This window comes from Scomber scombrus, chromosome 23 (genome assembly GCF_963691925.1).
Source record: "Scomber scombrus chromosome 23, fScoSco1.1, whole genome shotgun sequence".
NCBI classification, from domain to species: Eukaryota; Metazoa; Chordata; class Actinopteri; order Scombriformes; family Scombridae; genus Scomber; species Scomber scombrus.
The window spans coordinates 23,522,134-23,539,076 of record NC_084992.1 but is presented as its reverse complement, the minus strand read 5'-3'; the positions used below and the strand labels follow the sequence as shown (position 1 = coordinate 23,539,076).

The 16,943-nt window shown below is 38.8% G+C and overlaps 1 protein-coding gene across 1 annotated transcript in view; it reads left to right on the top strand.

Annotated features, from left to right (window-relative positions):
- ache (acetylcholinesterase (Yt blood group)) overlaps positions 1–16,544 on the top strand; it is a 39,907-nt gene extending 23,363 nt beyond the window's left edge. The window contains exons 2-9 of the mRNA XM_062444319.1: positions 3,953–4,475; positions 5,887–6,110; positions 6,215–6,475; positions 7,371–7,593; positions 8,042–8,269; positions 11,223–11,415; positions 13,357–13,535; positions 15,539–16,544. Coding sequence (XP_062300303.1) covers positions 4,043–4,475; positions 5,887–6,110; positions 6,215–6,475; positions 7,371–7,593; positions 8,042–8,269; positions 11,223–11,415; positions 13,357–13,535; positions 15,539–15,660 — 1,863 coding nt within the window. The 5' untranslated portion in view covers positions 3,953–4,042 and the 3' untranslated portion in view covers positions 15,661–16,544. The remainder of the gene's footprint in view (positions 1–3,952; positions 4,476–5,886; positions 6,111–6,214; positions 6,476–7,370; positions 7,594–8,041; positions 8,270–11,222; positions 11,416–13,356; positions 13,536–15,538) is intronic.
- Positions 16,545–16,943: the final 399 nt, after the last annotated feature.

Genomic DNA, 16,943 nt, shown 5'->3' with positions numbered 1-16,943 from the left:
ATGGACAGTGTTCAGTGTTAATGAAGCTAAAGAGGAGACTGGTCTTTTTTCTTCTTGTGTTCACTGAGTTCCACAGAAAACTCCCAAATGCTTGTATAAAAAGTTCCGGCTTGGCCACTCCATCATATTGTCTTATCTAAACAACTGTCATACAACATTTACAAGTCTAGATACATAGCAAATATTCTCCAGCTGATATGCCCTTCAGCATCAAACTATGTTTGTGTGTGTCAGTTTAAGGTCAGTATATGTTTGTGTGTCAATTCTATTATTGAAGAAAGCAAAAACAAACTGCAGATGGTATCTAATGTATTATTTTCATTGAGCAAAGAGGAAATTTATGGGGACCCTATAATAAATTGCAGCCATTCCAGACCTCAGCCTCCATCAGCTCCCAGAGTCTAATCAATTCTCCCATTCTAAGGATACTTCGATTGGTTCCTTCTTTTAAAATGTGTCTCTCATAAATCTTCCAACTATATGGAAACACAACTCTAAATCAGTTGTAGGGTCCCTTTAAGCAAGAATATGCATCTGCCAATAGTATCAGTTTGAATGTGATTCATGTCTAAAGTTCAGACTTACGGTTATTTGAATGGGTAATTAAAGAGGACATATAGAAACCTCATTTATGATTAGATGAAAGTGTGAGACTCAATAACATATAACATAGGGCTCAGGTCAGAGTTGAGTGCTGGCAGAAACTGGAGTCCACTGCTGTTTCTTTAATTACTTTTTATTAGGTGCAAGGACAGCAGAGAGCTCCAGTTTCTTCCTGAGCTGAGTTAAGCCCATGGACTGAGATCTATGATCATTTGTCCTTCTCTTGAGGGTTGTGCCAAAACAACTGGTTTATTTGCTCACTAGTCAACTCACTCCAAAAATCACCAACTCTGGTTATAATGAGTTTAATTGTTTGAGTCATTTATCAAATACAAATATTCTCCATTCTTTGGATTTGAAACTTTTCTGTTTAATAACACGATAAACTGAATATTTTTTTGGACTGTGGTTTGAAAAAAAAATTAAGAAACTGAGATAAAGCACCAGATATAACGATTACTCTGGCATCCACCGTACAATCAACAATGTATATTTCACACTATATGAAACAACAACAATGTAGCAGGTTCAACTTTTCTTTGGGGATAGGGAAACATTTTATTTGAGACAGCGTTCTGGACTCTCACCCAATGAGAATCACTGTTATCATGTTCCTCTGACTACACCCACCTATAGACCAAAATAAAAAATATCCCTTCCCCCATTCTTCCTACAGCACCCACAAGCTACAATGTCCATACAGTCTCTTATAGTTATTGAGTTTCATACTCTGAGGATATACATGTGTTATGTGCTGAGTGCCATGTTAATCCATCAAACGATTTGGCATTTATTAGGATTTTACTCTGACTCCTTTTTATAGTGCCCCGTATGACCACACACCTGTGCGAGGGGCTTTAAACATGTCTGTATGCTGAAAGAAAATAGCTGTCCCTCCTTCGTAGTGGAAACTTGGATATAGGAGATATCGGCCATGTGAATTGTACTTAGTAGAGCCCAACTGGTAGAGGATTTTTGAGGCAGATACCAATATTGATATTTGAAAGTAACTCTGATAATTATACATCAGACCATTTTAGTTCAATTTTAACTGACATAAACATAAGGACAGACTATAAAATGCTGACAGCGTTTCACTGTAACACCTAACTTATAGGCAATGGGCTAATATCAGCCAACATATCAGTCTTGACACTTGGTCAGGCTCTAATACCCAGAGGTAGTTTATTATTTTTTTGGGCAGTGCATATGTGTGCCCTAACAAGGAACTACTTGTAATAACTTGATTAAAACTCTTTACCAAATTAGAACTCTCACAGTTCTATTTGGTAAACTGCATCACGAAAGAACACTATTTCAATTACATTTATAAAGGCCTTAAAACTGATTCTAACTGCAAGTCCATAATAGGAAATACGGAGTAACCACTGTTTCAGTATATAATGTGCTTTAGTGCTACATACCCTTTCCACAAACAAACTGACAATTGATAAGCTACCATAAGCTAACTACAACACAGTGAACCTGAGTGGTTCCCTTAAGGTCTTAGATATGTAGGTTGGTACTGATGTGGGTACTGTTGCCACCCACTGTTGTATGTCAGTTATGTAACCTTGTTACTAACTCTACAGATTAGCACAGATCTAGCTGATGAAAACAAGCACAAATTTCCATTTATTCATTTCTATTTGCTTTGCAGAATTTGTTGAAATTCACATTTAATCAGAGATCAGTATCTGTATCGGTATGAAAGCCCAATTCCAAGTGCTACTAAGCATGTTGACAGCCACCAAAGAGCAGCTAGACCTGACCACAAGCAGAAGCAATGCAAGCTGTTTGATTCTGTAGTAGAACTGACATGTTCATCCGTGCTGTAGAGCAGCAGGACTCTGATGTTGTCTTGGTTTTCTGTTGAATATTTAATAAGTCTTTTCTGGGAAACCACAGCCCACCTACACTTCTCTGCTCACTGTTCTGTCCACTGATAACCTGCAATCCAGTCTTTGGATATTCAGTTTAGATGTGATTTCGTTTAATGATAAGATCCTGTTGTCTTACAATATTCTGTTGTCCTAATTCAAAGCCAAATGTATGATATGTGTAGAGATTTGTTGGATGTAATGGATAACAGTTATTATTCATTGCATTCATTGGGCACCGCAGATCTTGTATACATTTTCATATGTGATATTAAATGCCCAACCCTACAGGGCCACCTCTTTGTTCATTTTTACATTTATCTAAATGAAATTACTCTGACATTTCATATCCAAATGAGCCTAGAAAGTATTAGCATGACCAACTCAAATAGATTTACAACAACTGGAGAAGATTTTTTGTAGTCATTTGTTTGATTCAGAAGTCAAAGTGACATTTCATCATCACCAAATCCATCATTTTGCAGTTCACTCCTGGCCTCTTTCATAGCAGGTGCAGGCACAACTAGTGATGTAACAAATAAATGACAGAAAAATGATTGTTGTACACTACTGTTAAAGAAGAGGACCACAGACAGAAGTAGTCTGGGATGTGCTAATCCAGGGAGCAAATATGATACAGTTGCTTATAATGATAAAAATCTGAATGTTTTATATATCTAATGTTTCTTGTATATATCTGGAAAATGTGGTTTGTGAAAATACCTTTAATTTAGTTTTATGCATTAAAAACAATACTTAATTTTTTTATATGACCTTGCAACCCATTAGTAGTGTTTGTCAACTTTTACGCAATAAAAATTGTATTTTAAGTCAATATTGGCAACAACAAAAAAAAAGTCTGATTTTAATGAAGAATCTGACAGAAAGCAGTGTTAAGAGTTCCGTTTATTTATTCTATTTATTTGTATAGCCCAATTTCTCAAATCATAAATTTGCCTCAGGGTACAGTCCGTTCAGCAATGTAACATTGTTTGTCCTTAAACCCTTGATTCGAATAAAAAAAAACTTCAATAGGGAAAAATGGAAGAAACCTCATGAAGAGCAACACAGGTTTTGAATTCTTATCTTGAAACTCGTACTTTTTCGTGCCAGGTTTGCTGATACAAGTGTTGAAGTCAAAACTCTTCAGTGCACAAACTTGTTATAAATAAAGATTCCTTGTTAAAGCAAAGCAGCTCAACATAATGAGAAAATGTCAATGCATTTGGCTAGTTGCACAAATGTTATGTGTGAGCAATATTGCAAACTAAAAATAAGAATTAAATTTGAGTTGTCTGCCTCTTTGAGCAATTCTTTGAATCTATGTTGATGACACATCTAGATTTCCTTCTTACTATGTCCTCTCGTCCCTTTCCTCATCTGATTTATCCTTTCCTCATTCAATCTGTTCTCTATCACTCTCCTTGTAATCTGTAATCACATTACTCTCTCTCTCTCTCTGTCTGTAGATCTGAGGGGAAGCAGAGCAGACCCAGCCCTCCCTGATTGAAGAGAAAACCACAACCACAGCTCCAGCCACACAGATCATTGTTTCCATCATGCAGACCTCTGTCCTTCTCCTTCTCTCCCCAGTCCTCCTCTTGTCTTTTCTCATCCCTGACTGCTCTTCCCAGAGTGAGGCAGACCTTATTGTTCAGACACGTGCAGGCCGGGTTCGTGGTGTGCGCCTGCCTGTGCCGGAACGGAGCTATGTCTCTGCTTTTCTGGGAATCCCCTTCGCTGAGCCACCGGTAGGGAAGCGGCGTTTCCGTCATCCTGAGCCCAAGAATCAATGGAATGGGGTGTTTCCAGCCATCACCTACCCCAATGCCTGCTACCAGTTTGTTGACACGACATACCCTGGCTTCCCTGGCATGGAGATGTGGAATCCCAACAGAGATATGAGCGAGGATTGCCTGTACCTCAATGTCTGGGTGCCCCCCTCACCCAGACCTCACAATCTAACTGTCATGGTGTGGATATATGGTGGAGGTACTTGATCATGACTTCTTCAGAATGAGTCAAAATATAAATAGGTTAGACATGATGTGTCAGTCTTACAGTGGGTCAGCATACAGCAGAACACATACAATGGCTCAATAAGTCAACCAATGACCAAAGTAAGCAGGATAAAATGCACAAATGAACACTATCACATTGTGTGGACACGGTCAGCAGTAATGTTATGTAGTAGACGTGTACCTACAACTATCTTGACCAAAATTACAGCAGATGATATTGTCTTACTAATATTGCTTTTCAGCATTCTTCTATGTCCAGTTCACACTGTAGGTTAAGGCTGTCAATCTTAATTGAAATTGTAACTACCTTTTGAAGGTGGGAAAAATAAGTTTTTGATCTGTAATCATCCGTCCAAATTCAAAACTTCCAGCGTATAAAAGCTTGGGCAGGAAATAAAACCTGGGTAGAGTTGTAAGCATATATTACAGAAACTAGCATGGCTTGCAGGCCAACAACAGTGATCCACAATTTGGCGTCTGTTTAGTATAACATCCACTCCTCCACTCTTTGTAAATTGCAGACCAGTATGACAGGCAAAGGCGAGGGTCATGTGATTGGCAATCAGTAGGCACATTTTAGATTGCCTTGCTAGCTTATTGTTGTGTAAAAGAAGGTACACTGAAGAAGGACAAAACACAACAGTCTTTGGAAAATAAATAAAAATGATAATCATTAAAACTGTTCAACTCTCTGCCTTTATTTTCTCATCGGTTAGTTTGAATACATTTAGATTGTAACAATACAAAACATTTGAAATCTAAAAATGTTAACCATGAGAGAAACAAACTAAACACTTGTAACAGCTGACCTCACTTCAAATAAAACACATTTATTATTATTACGTATTATATTACCTTCTAATTTCTGTGTCATAGCTTAGTATCATAGGTATCACAGGCCTGTTAACTACATTTTCTCTGAAAGGCATTGGATTGCATGGACTCACAGTACTTGTTCAGATTTAAATCTTTGGATTTTATCACCTGCCTCTCTTATTGGCCACAGCAATTAGCAGTGACTTTAATATAAAAGGAATTATAAGAGGTGCTGCAAGTACTACGTTTTATTTTATGCAGACAACATGATTTTTTTAATACTGTTTATTGGAACCTGTATCATCCCTGCTAATCTACTGAGAAGAGATGGTCAAACTTACTAAACATACAAAAAAGTCAGCTAATGCAATCCAAACGTGGCAATATCCCATAGATTGATACCTCTCCAGCTGAGAGTATGGATAACCCTAGACACTAAACATCTCAAACTGTGTCCTTCAAACAGTGTATACTTAAATGATAGTCAGGCGGCGGTTATTGTGACTGTTTTGGGAGAATGTGATGATAATGACTTAATACTATACTGTAATATCTAACATTTCAAGGGTTCTACAGTGGTTCTTCTTCACTGGACGTGTATGATGGCCGTTACCTAGCTCACAGTGAGACAGTCATTGTGGTTTCCATGAACTACCGGATTGGTGCCTTTGGTTTCCTTGCTCTTCATGGCTCATCTGAGGCTCCTGGCAATATGGGTTTACTTGACCAGAGGATGGCGCTGCAGTGGGTACAAGACAATATCCATTCCTTTGGTGGAAACCCCAAACAGGTTAGTTTCTCACCATTTTTATTCGTCTGTCCTTTTGTTCCCACACTAGGAAACAAGTTTGAGCTTTTTTTATCCCAATCACTCTACTTTCTGTCTTTGAACAGGTGACTATCTTTGGAGAGAGTGCAGGTGGTGCTTCAGTAGGATTCCACCTCTTGTGTCCCGACAGTCGGCCTACCTTCACCAGGGCCATTCTTCAGAGCGGGGTCCCCAACTCCCCCTGGGCTTCAGTCAGCCCTGCTGAGGCCCGAAGACGAGCCACACTGCTGGGCAAACTGGTGGGCTGCAATGGGGGAAATGACACGGAGCTGGTCGACTGTCTGCGCAGTAAAACTCCACAGGAGCTTATTGACCAGGAATGGCAGGTATTAACGCCTCCATCACTGAACACTCAGAGAAGTTCACTTTATCCTGTCTATAAGGCCAATTCATGGCCGTTTCATGAGGGAAGTTGTAATTTTTGCTTTGTTTTTTTACATTTCCATAGTCAATTGTTGTCCGACTAATTATTAGCACCCAAAATAAACTCAAATAATATCTATTAACTTTTGAGGCTACACATATCAATAAGTTATCAGCTACAATTTTTTGTATATAGTTAATAAAGGCAGACCCAGTTACAGCGAGGTTATGTTAATTTTGCTGAACAGCAGTCGCTGTGCCCACTGTGCCCACAGTGAGTTGATGGCACTTACACAACAATTCTCTATCTACCATACGGTAAATAACATTAGACAACAATAGCAACCAAAAAGTTTCCTTTTGAAAACCTAAAACAAAAGACTTAGTTTTCTCACTGTGCTTTTTATTATTAAAACCTGTTCTCCCCAGAGCAGTACAGAACCCAGAGCAGTATAGAAGTTTTCCTTCTATTAATTCCATAGACTGTAAAAAAAATATTGAATGTAGCCACTGTGATGTCACCTATTGGTTTGCGGACTCCCGTGAGGCCTTTTTCAAAGCATTTTGACCATCACCATCTTGGATTTTTTTGGAAGTGACCATGTTTGGACAAGAGGGTGGAGCTGACTCTAACACTAGCTGCTAGCCGCTAGGTGCTGGCTTGGTTAGCATGATAGTTGCTGCTTGATTAATTTGGCTTAGGCACCATACAAAAACACTGTGCTTATTATGAAAGGGAGTACATTGTTCTTGCACTAAGTCGAAATGAGTTCAGTGACATTGATTTTTATATTTTACATATCTATATATTTCACTGTCACTGAGATAAACTCGGGGGTGTCATTCTGTTCTGAGCAGGTCCTGCCATGGTCGGCCCTCTTCCGATTTTCATTTGTCCCTGTTGTGGATGGGGAGGTTCTGCCCGACACCCCTGAGGCCATGATCAACTCAGGCAACTTTAAAGACACTCAGATCCTCCTTGGGGTCAACCAGGACGAGGGCTCCTACTTCCTGCTGTACGGCGCACCAGGCTTCAGCAAGGACAACGACAGCCTTATCTCCAGAGAGGACTTCCTGGAAGGTGAAGCTCACTCGGCTGACAAGAATGAACAGAGGCAGGAAGAATACCAAATCCTGCTCAAATCTGAGTTAAATTGAAGTATAATTTGTGTGCAACCAGCAGAGTTGCTGCTGAGCTCAATTGAGTCAATCAAGTACCCTCACATTACATTCCTCGAGTAATGGTGCATGGTTGAATGATCCATCAAATCTGTGCAGTTACCTATTGTATATAATGAATAGAGTTTATATAGACGTGGCTAGTGTTACATGAAATATCATTGTCACCATTTCTGCGCAACTATTCTGATAATGGGACTAACAAGTGAGAATAATGCAGACATCTAATTCAAATTCAGTCAAAACCATTATGGCCATTGAACTTTACCACAACTTGTTCATCACAGCCACAGGTAGGCCTCTAAAACAATTCAATATGCACCTAAAAGCTTTAAATATCACCCTGCCAGGTTTAAAGCTGTGTGTACCACATGCCAATGATATTGGCCTGGAGGCAGTGGTGCTGCAGTACACTGACTGGATGGATGAGAATAACGGGGCGAAGAACAGGGATGCCATGGACGATATCGTGGGCGACCATAACGTCATCTGCCCTCTGGTCCACTTTGCTAGCTCCTACGCCCAGCACAGTGCCCTCAAAGCTAACGGTGTGATGAACAGCGGAGGAAACTCACAAGGTAACATGTGTGATCTGTCATAGGCTACTTTTGGCGACAAATTTCAGACTTAGGACCAGTTAATTGGGAATGTCTTGTCAAACCTAAATTAATTAATAAATGAATCAATTGATTAAATTAAAGAATATGGTCTTGACCATTCTCTTGATGTATCAGACGGCTTTATTATGTTTCCAAATATAATAAAAATGTAGTGTATAGTATGGTACAATACAGTGTGTAGGATAGATAGATGACCTTAACCAGTAGTTATATAAATAGATGTTTCTACTGGTGACATGAACTGAATGATTGAACTACATTAATGTAGCTATTGTTGGACAAGAACAGAAAAACTGTGATGGAAGGTATATATTCTAGGGTTGTCACGATTTTCCAAACTCATGATTCGATTTGACCTTTGATCTTAAGGTAAGGTAGCAATTTGTTTCAATTTCAAGTTATTTTTTCAGCACTGGTTATTATGTAATTGTTAAGACTTTCAAGTCTTGTTTTGTAAGCAATGGTATGTTTGTATGGCAAGTCTCTGAACCTCACAAGCAACTACTGAGGACCTGCGTCAATTACCGCAGCTTATATAACAGATTAGCACACAATAAAAGAGATGGGCTAGTACCTAGGGCTGGCGATATTCTGAGAATCAAATATCACAATATTTTTGACCAAATACCTCGATATCGATATTTTGACAGTATTGTCGGGATGACTATCAGTGCTTTCACGAAATACGCAATGAGATTCTTGATAAATAATCATTGGGTCATATAATGACCAGGTAATGTAAATAAGACAAGTAATAGAACAGTCAGTGTTAAGCTCAGAAAATTACATTTTTACTGTAATGCAGCCTTTAAAAGCAGGACAAGACAACACTTATTCCACATCACAATATTACTATATTCAAAATCTAAGACAATATCTGTAAAATATCATGATATCGATATAATATTGATTTATTGCCCAGTCCTACTAGTACTAGTGCTGGCAAAGACCTCTATAAAGCACAATTCAATCAATCAATCAATCAATCTTTTTTTATATAGCACCAAATCACAACAAACGTCATCTCAAAGCACTTTACACATAGAGCAGGTCTAGACTGTACTCTTTAATTTAATTTAAAGAGACCCAACATTCCCACATGAGCAAGAAAAAACTGGCTTTTAACAGGAAGAAACCTCAGACAGAACCAGGCTCTAATTAGGCGGCCATCTGCCTCGACCGGTTGGGGTAGAGAGAGAGAGAGAGGGGGAGGAGATAAAGTGGGTAGAGAGAAAGGAGAAGAGAGAGAGAGGCACATTGTAAGAGAACTCCGGGGAAGAAGTTTAAATTAGTGAATGTATTAATAGCACATGAATGTATATGGATATAGATGGATAGAGAGAGGGAGGAGGAGAGAGGAGTGCATCATGGGAGTCCCCCAGCAGTCTAAGCCTATAGCAGCATAAACTAAAAGCTGGTCCAGGACAAGCCTGGCCGGCCCTAACTATAAACCTTATTAAAAAGGAAAGTTTTAAGCCTACTCATAAATGTAGAGAGGGTGTCTGCCCCCCGGACCAAATGAACTGAATCAACCAAATGAACTAAATGGAAATGGCAACTAAAGAGTTGGTGCAGCATATTTCACAACACAAACTACATAAATTAAAATTGATTAAAAGGAAACTCTGCTGATGTTCACCGTGTGCACCACCGCCATATTGCTGTGATGTCAGGTGTGTTTCTATACCGTATCAGCTTTCAACTGAAATAAATTGATACCAAGTAGTATCAAGACATCTCCCGTCAAACGATAGCTGCAATCCATCCTTTTTGCACCCAGAGCTAGAAAATATGACTATTTGTATAGACATGCTTACATCCAATCAACACAAGCATTCTTCGATTTAATGCGTCATGTGATTGGTCCACTGCCACAGCAGCTACAACCCATCTGTGGTGGTGAAGTTATGGTGAATTTGAGTTAGCACGCTTAGCTGTTCAGCAGCCAAGATGCCACCTAAACGCTTTAAAGTGTGTCTACACTACATGTCTGTTACACTGGATAAAAGACAGTACACTAAGGGCCTGATTTACTAAGATCCCAAATAGTGGGTACTAAATTGCGTGCACGGTGCAATAGATTGAGCGTTTAGTTTGTGTGTGTTTTGCAGCTGATCTACTAAGAATAATTGCGTAAATGAAAACAGATGCAACAGGGTGGAGACAGCAGTATTTAAATAAGGGTTTTGTGTCTTAATGGAGAGTTTGGACGAGCAGAAAGCTGCAAGCACAAAATGAAATGTGATCAGGTTCTAGTGGAAGAGGTTAACTAATATATTGAGTTATAACAAAAACTAATATTACCAGAAAAACCCACATATGGGAGAGTATTAGTAACGAAGTCAATGCTGTTAGTAAAACCAAGAATATTCCACTTCAAAAATATTAACACAGGTTTAAAAACTCCATCCTGTGTGTATTCTGTCATTGTGCCTCCGTCTCCATGGTAACAGCAGTTTAATACCTGTCCTTCAAAGGTATTATTTATAGACACAGTTTAGCGTCAGAAATAATACCTTCAGGTTTGGTAAATCACAATGTGTGTGCTAAATAACATATTTACATTTTCTCCTCCCTGTATTTTGCACACTGGGGTTAAAACACCTCATATTACATTCATTATGGTAAACTACTAATATTACATTCATTATGGTAAACTACTAATATTACATTCATTATGGTAAACTACTAAATGGACAGCGCGTACTATCTTGCACATTTGAAAGATGCAATCCTCAGTGTGCTGTGCTGGTAGATCAGCTGCACATTTTTTGCGGGTGATGTCAAGTTTGCACACGTTTCTACACACGCAAACCTTTAGTTCTTTTTATGATACCCAACCCTAGTGATTTCACAGTATTACTGTAGACACAAAATAACTTCTCACCCTCTCATCTACCCGCTCCTCAAGAAGGGGTGTACCTTTACCTGTTTGACCACCGAGCATCTAACCTGGTGTGGCCAGAGTGGATGGGTGTGATCCACGGCTATGAGATCGAGTTTGTCTTTGGCCTGCCACTGGAGAAGGGACTGAACTACACCTTAGATGAGGAGAAACTGAGCCGACGCATGATGAGATACTGGGCCAACTTTGCACGGACTGGGTGAGACATCACAGACTGCAAAGAATGAATCTGCTATATACTTATTAACTATAATAATCAGCAAAGAGTGAAGATTTCATCGGAGAGGCCAGACACATCTTGATACGTTTGCTTCAATACAGAGTTGATGGCAGTTCCAGATCAGACCAAATCAGAATATACAGAGTCTGGTTACTGCAGAGCAAATCTCTATCCATCCAAAACATTTCCACAGCTTATCTGAGCAACACAAGTCAAGTTGTCCAGATAATTTTTCCTCTGTTTAGAGCATTGGACTCTCAGGTAATCACCTGGCATCATGATGGAATATTTAATTCTTCCAGTGTGTGTACAGTATCTCATCTTTTAGATTAGACAGCTAGTTTTTCCAAGTATTTTGTGCATATTGAGGCATACATTCTTTCATCCTTTTCAAATTCAAATGTTAGTCCAATGAGATTAGCTCAGAAGTAGTGTCTTCTGTCTCACAAAGTGAGTAATGACCTGATGTTCCAGCAGAATGCTGACGCCAGCCCATCAATAAAACACCAGATATATGCTGAACTGTTTTCATTCCAGTCAAGAACAGAAACACTATTCACAAGTGTTTTTACAACACATACATGGTCAGGTGACAAGTGATCACTTAGCTTCTAAAGTGACACAACGTGACTGAAAGGTGCTTGAATATATGTTGATATTTCTGACATTTTCTATTAATTTCAGCCCAACAGATTTATCAGCTAGAAATCTGCTCTATAAACACTTTCAGGTTTAATATCATTATATTAACACAGGCTGCTATCTAGAAGTGACTTGAGTCATAATGTGAAATATGCAAACACGTGGGTTGTTTTGCCAACACAGTCAAGGGTGTTTAGCTAGGTTTTAGTTGAATTTGTTTAAACCTTTTGTATTAATGCTTGATTTGAAAACCTGAAGCTGTCCAATAAGAACAGACTTGGAAGTCTTGTTAAATGGCCAGTAAGATTTCAGTGAGCAGTCAAGGCAAGCTCTTGCTCTTTTATAACAGGCAGGTCCATAGGAGGGCTAATGCCACATTGGACTGCCACTCCAGAGGGAGTTTCGAAGTTCAATATGACATTCAGTCTCTCTAGATGTTGTACTAGCACCAACATCTCAGACCAAAACAAATGTGCACATTGTTTACTCAATAAAGTTGGGTGACACAGAAGAAAATGGTCCCTGAACTGATAACTCATGAAATTCCGATCAAACTGTCAAACTAGGCCGTGCTGATTTTCAAATACATATTTTAGTTACTGTTTAGCTGTAATTTGAGAAAGTTTGTAATGTTGTTTATTGCAACTTTAAGCTATTGCCTTCAGGACCTTGTTTTAAGGGCACCTATCTGGACGACTAAAATATTCCATGTATCCATCATCCTGAGTGCTATTGATATGCTTAATGACACATAGCACTCTGGCTGCATTCCTTGCACTTGCACATCTGCACACTTGCACATCTGTAGTGTGGCACATTTGTATGAATTTTCATTTCCCTGCCCTAGTTCTGTGTTTTATTGTATTGATGTGTCATTGTTGTTGTCTTTTTGTTTTTTGTCTTAATGTGAACCATAGCTGCAAAACAAATTACCCCCAAGTGGGATGATAAAGATCGTCCCACTTCAAGAATCTTGAACCTTGAACACTGAAACGCGCAAATTATTGTAGAGATCATATTCATTGTATACTATATTGTCTTTGTTTTTTAGTTTTAGTTGGCTTTTTTATTGTTTTATTTATTTGTACAAATAGCAAGACACATTAAGACATCTCACCAAAAAAGACATCTAAACATCTAAAATTGAGTTTTATTATAGAGAAAAATATATGCACGAACATTCAGAAAAAATGTTTGTGCATATATTTATAAATTATAATAACCTTCCTTCTTCCTATGTCCTTCCTTCTTCCAACCCCCTTCCCTCCACCTTGTCAGAAATCCAAATACGAACCATGAGGTCATGACTGAAAACAAGAGGCGCTGGCCTCTGTTCACTGTCAGCGAGCAGAAACATGTTGGACTCAACACTGAACCACTGAAGATCTACAGGGGTCTCAGGAACCAGATGTGTGCTTTCTGGAACCGCTTCCTGCCACGACTCCTCAACATCACTGGTACAACTCTACTCACTCCTACACAGCACATCTGTACTGGAAACTATTCTTCACTAATTATCTTCATTCCAGTTATCAGGAAGCAGTGCAACATTATAGGTCTGAGAGTGTCCCTAAAAGGTCTTACGGTAAATTTCCACATAAAAGCTGGTATTCAATCATCAGTCTCTATTAACAGCCACCATGAGTGGCACAGTCCAATAAAGGCCAGTCCCTAAAAAGGCCAGATAAAGCACACCTAGGAGGGGTAAAGTAGTAACAAATTATAATTATAATGTACAGCCCAATTAATATCAATTTTAGAGTTTAAATATCTGACGAATATAATTTTGAAAATATCTATTTGAAGGGATAAAACAATCAAAGATTAGAGAAAGAGTCCAAAAACTGAAAACACATTTGTGTATCAGAACTTAGTTTTTTCTTTTTTTCTCTCCCATTAATCATCTCACCACCCCTCACATTTATCTGCTGACCCTTTGGAGGGGCCCCACCCCTAGGTTGGGAACCACTGGACTAAACTAGCTAACTGTATATAAAGTCAGACCCTCCAGAAAAACGCAATTATGTGATCGCATAATTCAACGCATGATCAGCCAAAGTCCGCATATTTATGCGGGGGCTGCATTTTTTCAAAGACGCCGCACTTTCGCCGCATAAATCGCTGATTTCCGCGAAAAATGCGCGAAATATGCGGGGCTTGCATGATTTCATAATTAAATAAAACATAAATACATCATTTTTGTTGCAAAAAATTCACATATATCTTAGCAAAAAGTTGAAAATTGTAACGTTTATTTCATACAAACCAGCCATTTCCCCCTGTTGCCATGGGAACGTTATGAAGTGACGTAATTACGCGACGTGAACGTCATCGAAAAGCTGCAAACCCTGTGATGAATCAGTCTCATTTGCCAACAAAAATAAATGCAAAAGGCCGTGCAAAGCAGTTTCCTGGTGTATTACATGACAGTGGGGGCAAATTATTTTTGCACTCTGTGTTGGACCACAGGTTTTCATTTTCACAGTGGACTGTTGTAGTTTCATTCAGGAGTTGCTGCAACTTTACAGTTGTAAGATTGCACTTTTTTGTTACCAGTGGGTTAAATCATACTAGTTTCAAAAACCTTACAGTTGTAAGTATATTAGTAGTATGTAAAATAAAAATTGCATAAATATTCCGCATATTCCATGGCATTTTTTAAGAAAGCGTGCCACATAATCAAGGATTTTTGCCCGCAACAATCACAAAAAAAATCTACATTTTTCTGGAAGGACTCTAAAGTAGTGTAAACTAGCTCCACCTCCAGCAGCTACAACAGTAACATGCTGCTCTAACACTGATGCTTCACTATTAATAATCTAATGATGTCATAATAATAATATATCAGTCAGAGGACCAAACCACTACTTTACTGTAATACTGCATACTACATCACTCATAATACTGCAGTACTTTTACTGTAATACTGCATACTACATCACTCATAATACTGCAGTACTTTTACTGTAATACTGCATACTACATCACTCATAATACTGCAGTACTTTTACTGTAATACTGCATACTACATCACTATAATACTGCAGTACTTTTACTGTAATACTGCATACTACATCACTCATAATACTGCAGTACTTTTACTGTAATACTGCATACTACATCACTCATTATACTGCAGTACTTTTACTGTAATACTGCATACTACATCACTCATAATACTGCAGTACTTTTGCTGTAATACTACATAGTACATCACTCATAATACTGCAGTACTTTTGCTGTAATACTGCATACTACATCACTCATAATACTGCAGTACTTTTACTGTAATACTGCATACTACATCACTCATAATACTGCAGTACTTTTACTGTAATACTGCATACTACATCAAGCTCACATTAAATGTTTTTATTAATGTTACTGGTAACAGGACAGTGTAAGTGTGAAGCTGGTTAAACCAACATCATCTATGTGTCCCTGTGTTTCTCCCCACCAGACAACATAGATGAGGCAGAGCGTCAGTGGAAGGTGGAGTTCCACCGCTGGTCCTCCTACATGATGCACTGGAAGAGCCAGTTTGACCATTACAGCAAGCAGGAGCGCTGCACTGACCTCTGAGAGCCTCAGCTGAGAGATGAGAGAATGGCGGGGAGGGGGGAGGCAGAAAGAACAAGCTATGGCCATTTCCCTCTATAGCCCCTTGATGAATTCTGACTTCATTTCAAACCTTTTTTTTGTTATGTTTTCTTTTCTTTTTCTATACACACACAAACACAAGCACTGATGATCATTATTTATATATTTATACTATTTATTTATGTGTTTTTGTTCTTTCTGACGTGTGTGTCTCTGTGGAAATTAAGGGCTATAGAGGGAACTTGTCATCGATATGGAGGAATATTAGAAATGTCAAAGACGTGTCATTACCTCGGGTGTGTGTGTGCGTGTGTGTGCGTGTGTGTGTGAGTGTGTGTGTGTGTGTGTGTGTCTGTGTGTGTGCGTGCGTGCGTCCGTGCGTGCGTGTGTGTGGCTTGGAAGCCCCCGGTTGAACTCAAATCTCAACAGGCCCATGACACTGCTGGTTTACCGCTGATTCACTCGTCTTTGTATTAATCTCATACCGTCAAATTTTTGTTCTCTGAGGATTCCTTCTTTTCATATCAGGGTTTTGTTTTGTTAGTTTTGTTATTTTGAGTCAACAGTACTGTTCATTTGTGTCTCACGTTCCTGTTGAAGCCTTTTAGTCATGTTCTTATTCATTAACTACTATTATGACCACTATTCCTGTTACTTATCATAATCTGCCTCACTTGGTCTTGTTTATTTCTCATGTGGTAAAGCCATAAACCGGGTTTTTGTGTGGGGAAAAAAACTCCCTTAGCTTTTCTTCTGTATTGGAAAACCACTTAATGCTAGCTTGATGTTACATGTAGGTTTGGCATGATTGCTGACAAAAGTTAGATCCTTTCATTTCTACTGTAGATGGTATGTGACGTTCAGACCCACTCCTCAGGTGGTCTGTCTGCAGTTTATATCTGTCACATGCTTTTCCATTTCAGCCCAGATAGAGAGAGCAGCATGCAGGCGGTGAGCAGAGGAAGAAGTGTAAATGTGAAAGCTGATAATGTAAAAACTGTCAATGTCATAAAATATCTCTGCCAACTTCTGATTGAAGGGATACGTTGAATTCTATCAACTTTCTCTTCAAACTCATTCATTTTCATGTCAACATAATCAAAGTAACCATTTAAATATATCATGTCTACATGTCTGTGCAGGTTTGTGTGTCTGTGTGTGTGTCTTTCACTCCGAAACCTTTACTGAGATGTAAGAATCAAGGACTCATGACCTCAGTCCCGGCTCTGTGTGGGAGCCATTAGTCTACTGAACAACTGCACTTA